Source organism: Diabrotica virgifera, chromosome 2, assembly GCF_917563875.1.
Source record: "Diabrotica virgifera virgifera chromosome 2, PGI_DIABVI_V3a".
Lineage (NCBI taxonomy): Eukaryota > Metazoa > Arthropoda > Insecta > Coleoptera > Chrysomelidae > Diabrotica > Diabrotica virgifera.
In genome coordinates, this window is record NC_065444.1 from 195,428,854 (window position 1) to 195,444,313 (window position 15,460).

General features: G+C 32.8%; 1 protein-coding gene across 5 annotated transcripts in view; it reads right to left on the bottom strand.

Moving 5' to 3' along the window:
* The window catches only part of LOC114337513 (uncharacterized), a 772,834-nt gene that overhangs the window by 38,930 nt on the left and 718,444 nt on the right, over window positions 1-15,460 (bottom strand). For 4 of the 5 annotated variants that reach the window (XM_050642993.1, XM_050642994.1, XM_050642995.1 and 1 more), the window contains exons 9-10: window positions 7,505-8,026; window positions 2,294-2,584 (exon numbers count right to left, since the gene is read on the bottom strand). In XM_050642993.1, the coding sequence (XP_050498950.1) occupies window positions 2,294-2,584; window positions 7,505-8,026 (813 nt within the window). The remainder of the gene's footprint in view (window positions 1-2,293; window positions 2,585-7,504; window positions 8,027-15,460) is intronic. The other variant, XM_050642996.1, reaches the window with a different exon arrangement.

The following is a 15,460-nucleotide window of genomic DNA, read 5'->3' on the forward strand; positions in this document are numbered from 1 at the left end:
TGAATAGCAACTATGTTTTAAGTGATATAAGCTATGGATAGATATTAATAAACTATTGAACCAGATAATGGAAATTGGTAGTAAATTATATTTTCTTGGTATACCTACATTGTGTTATAAAATTTAGTCAATAAATAAATACTTGCTAGTTATGTAAATTCACCTCACATAGAAACACACAGGACAAAGGACGATACAACAAAAAAGAGGGATTGGTTAGGTCTGGAGCACTACATTTGATTATTTTACTAAATTTATTCTTAATTTCTTAAAATCTTTCTTAAGGTGTCAGTTTTTTAAACTTTGTGTTTTTTATTTATAAATTATTGAGGGAATTATGAAGTATGAACTGTCAGAACAAACTAGGTTAGTTGTCAAAATTTGATAAATAAGTGTTGAATGTTTTGTTGTGCGAGAATGAAAAAAATGCTTTCTGCAATCAAATAGGGGCGTAATTAGAGATACTCCATCAAACTAGAGAGTCATAAGAGGAGGTGATTTTAATGTATATGGGGGTAAATACAAGAAGGATCTGAAAGTACAAAAAATATATATACGTGAATGTAAGGCCTACAATGTAGTAGTTAGTGAGATTGTGAATAAACAATTTAAGTTGTTTGTTCTGGACATCGAAGTAAAAAGCGCAACGAAATAAAAACGTCAAAGACGACAACAAAAAATCAAATGGTAGATGTTAAAATATGAGAAAGGTCTACCTATTCAGAGCAAAATTAGTAGAAAAAAGACCAGCTGGAAGATTACAAAAGAAGTCTTAATAAAATTTACTAGTACGATTAGCGATATTGCTATCGAAGTACTTCGAAAATCCTCAGAAGAGAAGTTTGAGAATAAAGAGACCTGGTGGTTTTAAAAACAAAGTTCAAGAAAAAATAAAGCAAGAAGACAAAACTGTAGAAACAGTGGCAAGAACATAGGTCGGACACCAATTTTGAAGACTACTAGGTCGCTAAAAAGGAAGCTAAAGTAGCAGCGAGGATGAAGCAAACATTTATAAAATACCCAAAATACAGCAAAGAAAGCAAAAGATTTTAATCAGATTAGTTTCATCCGAGATGAAAATAATAAAACACTAGTTCATGAAACTGATGTTAAAACGATGGAAAAACTACTTTTATAGTTTATTAAATGAACGGCTGCAGACGCTACAGACGCTACAGCAAGATAATTATTATTAATAAGCGGCTATTATAATCTTGACCTTGACAAACCAGTTTTCAAATAACACAAATGTTACTTTACGTGTTCATTCTGGTCTAAAGCAAAAAAAAAACGAATAACCGTTGTATAAATTGAGATTGTGTTGTTTTTGGTGTTTTAAAGCTTATTTAATGTAAACTTACCAAACATTTTTAGTGAATGGATTCAAAAAGTTTTTTTTTTATTTAGCTAACGCCTCGACAACTAATGGCCATTGGCATGGTAGGTACGGTGAATTTTTGCAGTTAGGTACCTATGCTTTGTTTCACGTTAAGAATAGAACGTTACTCTTATGGAGATCATTGTTGCCAAACCTCCCGGGCCCAGCTGGTTACTCGACTTACGATATAAGATTCATTCTAATCAGTAACAATTTGAAAAGTGGAAGGGATTGCCCATTTCTATTGCTGTCGGCTAGGAGTTCACATAGTAGTGAATAAAATCTACTAACGTAATTTTCAGATCCCAACTAAATTTTTGATAGAGCAACCACGCATTTGTGACGCCCGCGATTAAGGTCATCCGCCAGCTCTCGCTTGTCGGATTGTACTTGGTCTCGTCGCTAGCGTGTGAGTTTTCATACAGCTACCACTTGTTTAATATATTTCATGGATGTTTCTGGATTGCTCCTGTGAAGATGCATTTCTCACTTGTTTTGTTTTAAAAGTATTGCTTCAGGTCGCTATGAACGCATCTAGTGACTAATGTTAATTGTGGATTTTCTGTTGCCTCCCTGGTCAACTGATCAACTTTTTCATTCCCAGTTATACCACAGTGTAACGGAACTCAAAGGAATTAAACAAATTGGTCGTTTTCTTGACATCTCATATTAGTTCTTACTTTATAAGCAATATAATGGGATGTTTTTCGTATAAATGTTTAATAGAGCTGAGGGCAGTTAAAGTGTCAGTTATTATCAAATATTTTTTTAAGTTATTACTGTTTACAATAATGTTATTGCTTGCAAAATAGCAAGAAGTTCTGCAAAAAATACGGTTGATCGTAGGAAAGTGAGTAGAAACAATCAAATCTTGCATATTCGAATACCTTAATTATAAATAATTTAAATACTTACCGTCTGCAGGTTTAGGATAAACTTTTCTATTTTCTAGATTTGAATTGGAATTTTCTATCGACCTCTTTTCTGTCATTTTTGTTACTTCTACACTTTTGTTTTTATTTACTATGGAAGGACTAGAAAGTTGCTCACTTGGCCTGAGATCTGGCCTACTAATAGGTGTTCTTCTTACTGGATTTGGCGAAAGATGTGACCTAATTATATTTACTGTACTCTGTTTTCTGGATATTTCTTGGGTTTTCGTTGTTTGTGGCATAACTTCTGGTTGCCTTAGTCGCTCTAACGAATCTAAAAATGCAAAAGAAAAGATATAATTAAGATGGAGATGTAAGTGGATATGTAAAATTAATTATCACAAAAAATAATTTATGTGAATTATGTGCAACAACTTATCAAATTCTTGAATGGTAATGGATAATTAAAATAACAATGGATACCAGAAAATGTGTGAATGGTTGTGATACTGACTACAAAACCTATGGTTTCAATCAGCCAACCATAACCAGAAGAATGGGAAACTAATTTATTGATACCTTTATTTTAAGACAAGCAAGAGGCACATTTTGCATAATATAAAGCAATAGGTATGTCTCGAATAGTCTGCTATAAATGTATACAAAAATATGTACGAGTACATATACTATATATAAGAAAGTAGATACACGGTGCACCAAAATTAACGAATAATTTAAAATTATAATTTTAGCCGAGAAATCTTTTTTATCGGTAGAACTGCAAAAGGGCTAGTCTTTATAATTCTTTGCAAGTAAATTAAAAACATGATAGCAGTTTTCATTTTAGTTTCAATTCATTTTGGTTTGAAAACGTTTTTTTAAATCTTCAAAGGACTTTTCCAACTTTATTTAGTGTTTTTCTTCCAAGGACATTTTTATTTATTTAGAACAGAATATCGAAATTTGTCAGAATATGACTGCGTTAGAATCGATACTCTTCGTGAAGAAGGATACACTCCAGTTGAACTCGCTGAATCGTTTCATATTACAGTGGAACCTCGATAATTCGGATTAATCGGGACCGCGGCCGATCCGGGTTATCGAGAATCCGGGTTAGCCGGAGAATATGATAAAAATTATTAAAATACGGTATACTTACAGATAAACTCCGTTAGAATTGAAATAACATGAAATATATATAAATATGCAGAGTACGTACACATCTAAATTACTTAAAACACGCAAACACAAACGTAAGCAAACGGAAGCGAACAATACAAGACTGTACTACACACAATACAGTCACCAAAATCGGAACGATGTTATGTTATTTAAGAACACTGAAAACTGAAGATCATTGTTTAAAAAATAATTTTTTTAATAGTCTTTTAGTCTTTTTTAAACAATGCTAAGACAGTTTAAAATAAATATGTAAAGGAATATTACAGACAGGTGCCTGTTGTTTCTACCGGCGTGTGCCATGAGCCATTTTTACTATCGATTAGGTAGTTTAAATTACACAAATACAAATTATCTCTCAAATGTTATATTACATACATTTTTATTGTTTATCTGATAATTAACTATTTTGATGGGAAATAAGTCGCAATTAAATTGAAAAATAATTTTATTAACGTTTCGACCCCCAAATCGGGTGTCGTTGTCAAAATACAAATGTACTGAAAATCAAAATGTTTATCTAATGAAAATTGGTCCGGGTTAGCCGGACTTCCGGGTTATCGGGGTTCCACTGTATTTTATTAATCATTTCAAGAATATTAACAGGACTTGTTGTCACTGTGAGTAACTCAAAAAGACCTGTTCTGGCCCAGTATTGACCAGACATCATAGAAAGTAAATATTGCATTTTGCTCGTGAACACATTGTTTGGAATAATAAAGACTGGGGAACATGAATCCAGATGTTGTCTGTTTTCTGATAACAGGCGAAACAGCGATAAAAAAGAACTGAACAATGCTAAGCACAGTGTAACATTGTAGGGACTGTGCATTATAATGGTGTTCAGTAATAGTGTGGAATGGGATTAATTTGGAAGCTCTTACAGCACAAAGGTACATTAGACATTACAGACATTTTAGAAAAACATTTGCACCATTTATTGGCGAGAATTTCATGCTTACGCATGATAATGTCAGACCACACATTGCAACAATTGTTCAGCGATATCGTTAAGAGGTTAGAATACCTGCCATGGTTTGGCCTTCGAGAAGTCCTGGCATCAACTCAATATGTAGAACATTTTTGGAATATCTTAGGGAGATGACTACGATAACTACCTGACTGGTCAAACACGATAAATCAACTGTTTGTGCGATTGGTTGAAATTTTGGATCAAATTAATCAAGATGAAATAATAACAGTAGTTGTTAGTATGACAAGATCATTGTCAAACAGTAATAAACGCCACAAAAGGCCAAACTTTGAAGCCTTTAATTTAATTTTTTTTAATCTTTAAAATTTTTCCATTTTGTCTTTTTTTATTCAATACAATTTTATCTCCGAAAATTAAACAATAGTAATCAGTAAAGAACCAGTCAGCTGTAAAATAGAAATTGATGGCATCAGTAATGAACAAGTTCCTAATGGAAATTAAATAAATGTATGACCTTGGAATTACACTACGGTGACCTGCTAAGGAGACCTGGACAAAGAATTAAAAAATCTAGTCTTCTTCTTAACGTGCCCTATCAAGTCCCCTTGACGTTGGCGATTAACATGGCGAATTGTCTCTGTCTCGAGCTATTCTAAATAGGTGTTCTGCTTTCTTTATTCCTGTCCACTCCCGGATATTCTTCAACCAAGAGGCCTGCTTTCTACCAATTCCTCTGCATCCTTCGATTTTACCCATCATAATAAGTTGAAGAATATTATACCGGTCTCCCCTTACTACGTGTCCAAAATAGGCCATCTTTATATATTTGACGTTATCAAGCAGCTCGCGGGTAGCATTTGCTCTCTTAAGGACTGCCACATTTGTCAGCATAGCCGTCCATGGTATTTTCAGTATACGTCTGTGCAGCCACATTTCAAAGGCCTCCAAACGGTTAATGGTGGATATTTTTAATGTCCATGCTTCGACACCATACAAGAGGACTGACCAAATGTAGCATTTAATCATGCGCTATCAAAGTTGAAGTTGCAAGGTATCATTACAGAAGAATGACCTCATTTTTAAAAATGTCGTGCGTGCTATCTCGATTCTACATTTTATCTCTTTATCTGGATCTAGTTGTTCAGTAATATGGCAACCAAGATATTTAAAACTGGGTACTCTGGGGACCCATTTGTGAATCTTGATGGGCCAAACGGCTAAATACCATTTATTTTGTTTTTGAACAGTTTATATTTAGGCCAAACTCTCTTCCCACTGTGTCAATGGCATTTAAAAGGTGTTGTAATCCATTCATATCATCACTTAAAATAACTGTATCGCAAATAACTGTATCGTAAAAAATCTAGTACAAAAAGCAAATAGACTGGCAGTATCCCTTAATAACCCTATATGGCGAAACGGACATATTAACAAATTGTAATATTATTATATTAACCATGTTTCACTAATTGACAAATTCTTTAATATATTTAGGTACTGTTGATTGAGACTGGCCAAGTCTCAATAGTCCAAAACACAAAAACTACTGGAAACGGCAGAGATGAGAGTACTGAGAAGAATTACAGGAAATATGCTGAGATCGAAAGAGGAGTCATTATTAGAGGAGAGACATTAGAAGAAAATGTAAACACTATGTAAACGAATGAACACTAAATAGAAAAAAAAAACATGAAATAATCACATACACTGAATTGGGGAGACAAGTGTGGTCAAAATAGCAATAGATAAATCACCAATCGGTAGAAGAAGTATCGACCGACCGCGCAAAAGATGGAGTGACAACCTTCCACAGAGGTATAAATTCGACAAAGAACAAGAAGAATTGCTTACAAAGAGGAGGAACATGAAGAAGAAGTATTTTTTATGATGTCAATATATTTCTCCTAAAAAAAACTTTTTCTACGAGCGTGCAAAAATGTCTACTTTCGGGCACGCATTTTAGTTTAGAAAGTTTCACTTTTCCGCACGCGTGTTACTTTTCCGCACGCGTGTTACTTTTCCGCACGCGGTTTACTTTTCCGCACGCGGTTTTTACTTTTCCGCACGCGTATCCACCGTCATGGAAACCAAGATCGTCGTCATGCTAACTAATTATATTGAAAGTTTGGTTTTGACAACATTGTCAAAGAATTAAGTCAACTTTTTAACAATTTTATTATTATCAAATACAAAATATGTAATTTTAATAATATCTATTTATTACTTACAATGTTTATATTGAACGTACAACTGAATCCTACGCTTTTTTCTTCAAATATGCTGTTAACTTAATAATCGCCTATATTGACATTTTTTTCAATTTTTAATACTGACTTGAGCATGGAATAGCGGGACCACAAAGTATTTGGTTTGCAGATTTTGGATAGACTAATAAAATAAGCCAAAAACACTTCTTCTCTTAAGCTATTTACACTTTTTTCTTTACACCAACTCATAAAAATATTGTATTCTTTCTTGTACCTGTTTGCTGATTTTTCCGGTAACAAATTAAGATAATTGACAACGTCGAGGATAGATGGAGGTAGTTCTTCGTCACTTGATGCCATCTAAATTACTGAATTATTTTTTAATTCGTAAGTAAAGATAAATTTTAAAGTGTGTGACGTGCTTCTTGACAATAATTGCTTCGTTTGACATCGTTGCTATGCCTTTAAAATATTAAAACCTGTACATAACAGGTATTTAGGCACCGCATTGAATTTAATTCGGTGTTATTAGATCGTCGTCATGCTAACCAATTATATAGAAAGTTTGGTTTTGACAACCTTGTCAAAGATTTAATTTGTGTATGTATTTTTATATTAATTCAATTAATTTGGTCATTTTTAAATGCTCGTAGAAAAAATATTGTTCCTAACTCTTGCAGAAAGTCTCTTTTCCGCACTCGACTGCTTGCCGAACTTCGCTTCGCTTCGTTCGGCAAACTGCAATCGCGTGCAGAAAAGTATGACTTTCTGCACTTGTTAGGAAAATAACTATATTTTATTTTATTTGTGGTAAAATTAACCTTAAAAAAATAAAAAGGCTGAAATGAAAACTTTTAAATTATGCATTAACTTTGGTTTGCAGTGTATAATAGCGACTTCACCATTAAGTTCATTATAAAGTATATTTAAGTACCTTTTTCTATTTTAGCACCTAATCTAGTAGTAGTAGCTTCTTTAATACTATTAATATTCCTATAAGTTTTCATCTTACTCCAACTGCCACTCAGGACGCTGCTATTATCATTTTCAAGGCTGCTATCAGTGGTTGCTCTGGAAAGCAAATACTGCACTTCTTTATCGGCATCGCTGTCACTCTGGACGTCTTCATAAAGTTTCTTTAGTGCTTCTAATTCTTTAGGAATACTGTCTTGTTTCTCTGCAGTCTTAAAGTTGTTACCGTTATTGTTAATAGTGTTTAGTATTAAGGAGGTAGACTTGAAACTAGAGGGTTGAGATCGTTGATACTTGGTGTAGGAGAAAGGCTTTTCTACTACTGTTGGTGGAGATGGCGAGAGATCGATAGTGATTTTTGTTGTAGTAGTTGTATTGTTCCTGTCTTCTGTCGTTGACATTTTCGAACACAGGGTGTGATTGAGCGCTGAATCTTCTTTGCCGATACGGACCACTAGGCTTTTATTGAGAAGATGTTTGGAGTCTAGAAGGTTAATTTTAAGAGTGGTTTATTAATTATTAATTTTTAGTATGATTTTTAAGATGTAGGATTCTATTTATATTAAATAAAAAAAAATTAAAATTTTTTAGAATGAGTTATTTTAAAGATGTTTTCGAGTATATTATTTATCGAACAGAAAAAGACTATATTACACACTTCTATATAAGTGAAAACGGCAACAGTCGTATCTTTTCAAAAATTAATAGTGTGTAAAGTATTTATTAAAATCAGCTAAGTATTATCGGCATAGCAAATGCCATCATCAGAGCTTCGTCTTATAGGTATAAAAACCTCATAGAAGAGTAATTGTTGACAAACAATATATTCAATTTAAAAATTATACGTACATAAAATAGGCCTTTGATCTTGGATAATAAAAAAGACCAAAGAAAAAACGAGGCGCCAAAAATATGGAGAATACCGTAGGATAAGCATCATGAGTTATCTATTGAAATTGTTCCTAAAGATAATCCATAAGAGAATTTACAAGCTGTATGAAAGTCAAATTTCTCCCAACCAGTTCGTGTTCATAAATGCTGTTGGTACGAAAGAGGCTTTGTTCTCAATACAAATATTGTTCCAGAGATTAGTGATGTAAATCGTTACTTTGATTACTTTGATTACTCTGATTACTTCGTGCCAATCGTATCAGAGCGAGTACCTATTTTGATTTTGAGTATTGTATTTACTCGGTTAATATCGGAGTCGGCCGGTATTCCACGAGTGTTCGGTATCAGTACCGTTAACTAAAATTTTATCTATGAAGGGCGAAGGCTATGAAGAGTTTTACAGGATATTCGTCACGGATAGGCATATTAGAAGAAGAAGGAAAACAGATTTTTTGTATTTTGTCCAACTGAGGAATATTCGTATGAACTCATTTCTAAACGCTTAAAATCAAGTATGTCAACGGCGTATTAGGCAAACTTGTAAGGAGGGGGCAATGAAATAAAAATGTTCTTGTCACTGGCGTACGCAGGATTCCTTTTCGGGGTGGGCTGTTATTTTCTTCTTCTTCATGAACCATGTCCTTTCAGAATGTTGGTTACCATCATAGCTATCTTAATTTTATTCACTGCCATCCTAAATCAACCATGAAGTTCTTCTTCGTTCTGGACTGCGTTTGCCTGCTATTTTTACTTACATAATATTTTGTAGCAACTTATATGTGGGACCTCTCATTACATGTCCGAAATACTCCAGCTTTTCTTTTCTTGATGCTTTTTATAATATCAGTAGTCTTGCTGAGACGTTCTAGTATTGTGGAGTTTCGAATCTTCTTCACCCAAGAAACTCTTAAAATTCTTCTATAGCACCACACCTCGAAAGCCTAAAGGTGATTTAGATCGATTTTATTCACAGTCCAAGATTAGACACCATACAGTAAGACCGAGAACACGAAGGAGCGAAGTAGAGGGATCCTTAATGCGAATTTTAGGTCACGGTTACATAATACTTTGGACATCCTTCTAAAAGCAGCACTTATTCGGGAGATTTATTAAATCGTAATTATCTCTTTTTTAAAAAAAGTGTCATACGAAGTTTGATAGATTCAGAATTGAAGCTATAAGAAAAGATCTGGAACAAGAACCGATAATGATGATCGAAAACAAACAATTGAGCTGGTTTGGCCACATACAACGAATGTAGCAGAAGAGAATAACAAAGAAGGTACATGAAGCCAAAATGAGAAACAAAAGAAAAAAGGGAGGGCCGAGGAAGACATGGATGGACTAGATCCAGGATATATGTGAAAGGAGACACATGAGTATAAGAGATATGAAGAAACTGGCCACCAATAGAAGCGCTTGGAAGAAATGGATAAGAGACGGAATCCGACATCCAACGCCCTGAACGGTACTATGGATTATGAGAAAGAAAGAAAGAAAAAAAGGGTCAGTAGACACCAGGCGAGGTCTCAAGGAGGGGGTAATTGACTCCATTGACGCCCCCCTTGGATCCGCGCCTGAAGTATGTACTGTAAAAGCAATATACATATATAAAAGTAATTGCTATGTAAACGAGGCCTAACTGTAGAATTTATTTTTTCAGAACAAACGGACTAAATAAAATAAAAGGCTCGGTTCAGGTTTTGAATACTTTTGGATAACAGTTACTTGTATAATCGCGTAAATTATTCAATAATTTAATTAATAGCATTATTCTTTCACTATCTATGTATTCAGTCATTACAATAATTTATATACTATACAATAAAATCTAATAATCAAGAAAAGAGAAAAAGTGACAAAATGATGTTAATAATATACTGTTACTATGGAACGAGTAGATACATTTTGAACATCTTTAACAACTAAAATCGTTGTTTACATGCACTGCATGTCTTATTTAAATTGAGTATAGTTATTTTAGACCGAGCAGTATCGTCGCCCCCGCTAGCGAAATTATTCCTATTCGATTTTTTTGCACAAACTTACTCAAAAAGAGGTCATTATAACATATACGCAGGATGTCGGGCGATGCCGTGGTCGAAAAATTGTTTAAACAATTTTTCGGGCGATGCCGTGGTCGAAAAATTGTTTAAACAATTTTTTTTAAAATAAATTCACGAAAATAATTTTTTCATTCTGAGCAAAAAAGCGCTCTTGTCATTTTTCTCTAAAATTGATTGATGTCGAGTTATATGCGATTAAAAATTTGAAAAATGCGAAAATGGCCATTTTCAAGTCTTAATAAATCGATTAAAAATTATTATTATGAAATTCAAAAAGTGACCAAATTAAGTTTCAAACCCCTTCTTCAAGGTCCTGAAGATATTTTTGTCATTATTGTATTACAAAGCTGCTATTTTTAATTATTAACAATTAGCGCTATAGTCCAACTGTATGCGTCGCCCCCCGTTAGCGAAACTATTTCGAGTAGATTTTTTTGCACAAACTTACTCAAAAAGAGGTCCTTATAACAACATCCACAGGGTACCGGGCGGTGTCGTGGTCGAAAAATTGTTTAAACAATTTTTTTAAACAAATTTACAAAAATGATTTTTTCATTGCGAACAATATTTTTTAAATAATTTGGATTATTCTGAGCAAAAAAGGTCTCTTGTGATTTTTCTCTAAAATTGATTGTTGTGGAGTTATATGGCAATTTTCGCATTTTTCAAATTTTAAATCGCGTATAACTCGACAACAATCAATTTTAGAGAAAAATCACAAGATACCTTTTTTGCACAGAATGTCCCAAATTATCTTAAAAAAATTTGTTCGAAATAAAAAAATTATTTTTGTGAATTTGTTTAAAAAAATTGTTTAAACAATTTTTCGACCATGGCACCGCCCGGCACCCTATGGATCTGTTATAAGAACCTCTTTTTGAGTAAGTATGTGCAAAAAAATCGAATAGGAATAATTTCGCTAGCGGGGGCGACGATACATCCTGGACTATAGCGCTAATTGTTAATATGTAATTAAAAATAACAGCTTTGTAATAAAATAATGACAATAATCTCTTCAGGACCTTAAAGAAGGGGGTTGAAACTTGATTTGGTTACTTAGCGAATTTCATAATAATAATTTTTAATCGAGTTATTAAGCCATGAAAATGGCCATTTTCGCATTTTTCAAATTTTTAATCGCATATAACTCGACAACAATCAATTTTAGAGAAAAATGACAAGAGCCCTTTTTGCTCAGAATGACCCAAATTATCTAAAAAAATTGTTCGAAATGAAAAAATTATTTTCGTGAATTTGTTTAAAAAAAATTGTTTAAACAATTTTTTGACCATGGCACTGCCCGACACCCTGTGGATATGTTATAAGGATCTCTTTTTGGGTAAGTTTGTGCAAAAAAATCGAATCGGAATAATTTCGCTAGCGGGGGCGACGATACTGCCCGATCTATTTATCGCATCAAGAAGATGCCTACATCTTAAAATTGTATTTACATGATTTATTATACAATATCATGATAAAATAAAATCTATTTCTACAAATTTACACTTTTTACAATATAAACCCAATCTTCCACAAACACCTTAAATACTCTAACTGAATATATAATCATACTCAAATAATTCTCAGGCAGTATTTGCAACTTCTACATTGGTTAAACTACTAAAGTCTACTTATACAAAATGCTACTACATGCAAAAATAGAATAAGGTACTAAAACATACGCCAAAAATAATTCAATGTTTACATACTAGCAATACTTACTTTAATTAACATCCAAAAGCTTTGCTGTTAAACATGAAATAAAATACGGTAAGTATAGTTGAAGTAAGAGATATAGTAGAATGATCAAGTTTTGACATTTTTTATTTATATCTCACCTTACAGGTACCCTCCTATTTTTATATACTCACGAACAAAAATATTGCATTTATCTTCAATCGTTATTATTTGTTTATTTTTTATCTTGAAAATGTTAAGTATTTTTTATTTTATAAATTTATCTATTTATTTTATTTATTTATTTATTTAATGTATTTTAATTTATTAGAGATAAATAAATGGTTAAATCAAACATTGCATAGTGTGGAAAGCGTGCTTTGCCGACTTGACAATTCCTGTTTTGTTGAAATGTCAGTTAGAATGTGTCAGTTGGAGAGTTTTATTTTTCGATTCTGCAGTTTTCTTGTTGATATGCCACATTTAAGCGAGTTAGTGTGTGCTAGAATTGTTACTTTAAGAAATGAGGATTACAGACAAGAAGTTATTGCGTGGATAGCGAATATTCATCAGTCGACTGTTTCATGTATAGTAAAGCGATACAATGAGACTGGGGAATACAAACGGCGACCTGGTGAAGGACGAAAAAGATGTACAACGCCAAGAGATGACCAATACATAAGACTTAAATCTTTTCGAAATCGTACACTTACAGCTCCCCATCTCAAAAATGAATTACTGATCGCAATACAAGTTAATGTAAGTGTCAAAACTGTGACTCAAAGACTTAAAGAGGTTGGTTTGAATCCAAAACGGCCTGCCAGAGTTCCACTTCTTCTACCACAGCATAAAACTCAGAGGTTGCACTTTGCAAGAGCCCACGTTAACTGGAACGAACATCAATGGAGAAGAGTTCTTTTTACAGATGAAACGAGGATACAATTATGGAAGCCAGATGGACGTAATTGAGTGTACAGAAGGTCTGGGGAATGTTTCGCAGAATGTAATCTTGTACAAAATGTTAGTTTTGGTGGCGGTTCCATAATGCTATCGGGTGGCATTAGTTGGGAGAGTCGTACCGGTCGTACGGAGCTTCTTGAGGTGAATATTCGAATGAATGCTGACTGGTACATACGGAACATCATTGAAGAACATGTTTTTCCTTATGCCGGCTTTATTGGGTATAATAACTTTGTGCTATGCATGATAATGCCCGTGCACATATCGCAGGAACAGTCATACAATATCTTGAGGATGTTGGGGTTGAGGCTCTAGACTGGCCACCAATGAGCCCTAATGCAAATCCCATAGAACATATATAAGACATCCTAAAAAGACGTATACGAGCAAGAAATCCAGCTCCAAACTCAATTGCAGAATTAAGAATTGCTGAACAGGAAGAATGGAATCGACTTTTGCATTCCATCCAAGATATTCTGCGGAGCATGCCTAGCCTAGAAGGATGCAGGCAATCATTAGAAGTAGAGGAGGCAATACTAGCTACTAAATTGTTACAATGTTGCCGTAAAACATTGTTCTTTTCTCGTTATTTTTTCTTTTGCTAATTAAATGTTATAAGCAAAATCAGACTATTTCATTAATTTCTCTACAAGTTAGTTGTGACTCTGAAATATGCAAAATACTTGACAATAAATATACGTAGGGTAGTCCAATTCAACTTATTTAGCAATAAAAATTACAAAACTTTTTAAAAGGAAAAAGATATACTTCAAAAATAAAATATGCAAAATTTTTCATTAAAATTTGTCATTTATCTCGAAAACTATTGATTTTAGATGATTTTAGGTGAAAATTTAAACTTCAAAAACTGAAATAAAGTTAAATTTCCTACATAAGCGCCATTTTTGTAAAAAATACAAATAGTCGAGGAAATGAAGCTGAAAAAATCGCAAAACCTCGCAATTTTTTCGTCCAGCATCGATTTGTACAAAAATTTGGGATTAGGCTCATTTCACCCTCTAGTTCATTTTCTATATTGAGCCGTTGTACGCTTTTGGTTTTTTAAGGGTGAAAACTACCCCTAATGGTAAAAAATTATAAAATAACATTTTAAACTTTAATATTGTCAACATTTGGTTCTTATTAGTTACATAATGATTGTTTTATGCTTTAAGATATACTGCCATAATATTTCAACCCTTAAAACCACCCTTGTTGGAGCTATATATAAAAAATTTATTTATCCTAAAAGAATAATTTCGGCTTGCATCGATTTACATAAAAAATTAGGATTAGGATCATCTCACCCTGTACTTTATATTCTATATCATGTTCAAGGGCGTTGATTATTTTTAGGGGTGTAAACTACCCCTTATTTTCAAAAATTATAATAAAACATTGTAAACTTTAATAAGGGTAAAATTTGGTTTTGATTGGTTAGATACTGATTGTTTTATGCTTTAGGATATAATATCATAATATTTCAACCCTTAAAAAACACCCTTAATAACATTACAATTTTTATAAGTAGATAGTTTAATAGATCTATATAGAAAAAAAGTAGAATTAAAGAATTACAAAAACATTTATTTACACAAAAATACGAATTTACAAATATGCACAAATACAAATACAAATAGTTTTTCAGTCATCTTTCATTACACGAACCGGTTCTGTGGTATTGTACTTACATTGAAAACGCTCCACAAACGGACTATTCAAATTTTTCGAAAAAAAATTTCTTTTATACATTCATTTTTGGCGATAAAATTTTTTTCAAAAATGATTTTATAATATTTTTGAAGGGCTATAAGATTGTGTAAATTAAATTCCGTAAGATCACTTAGTTTTTAATTGGGGTGGGTTTAAAAGGCTCGAATAAGGGGTGTTTGCTCGTAAATAGAGGTTTTAAACAGCTATATCTCGCTAACTGTTCACTCTAATTAAAATCTATTTACAAAAAAATTTTAGTTATTAAAAAAGCTACAATTTAGCTGTGTATTATTTTTTTCGTAACTGCAGTATTTTCGGAGATATTTTGAAATAAAAGGTAAAAAATAGGAAATTGCAAAAAATCAATTCTCCTTTAAACTCCAATTTTTCTAAAATTAGGCCTTGTAAATAGGTAAAACTTCTTGGGTGGATAGGTAATACAAATATACAAGGAATTACAGAAAGGTGAAGACCCATTTTTAATTAGGAGGGTAGTTAGGGGGTTGTTTTCACTGATTTTTTTCGTAGAGAAAAGCAGGTGCCGATATTTTTTTGATCATAAGTCGCTAAATTTTCATGCTAGAAACTTTTTATTATTATTTTTTAAAAGA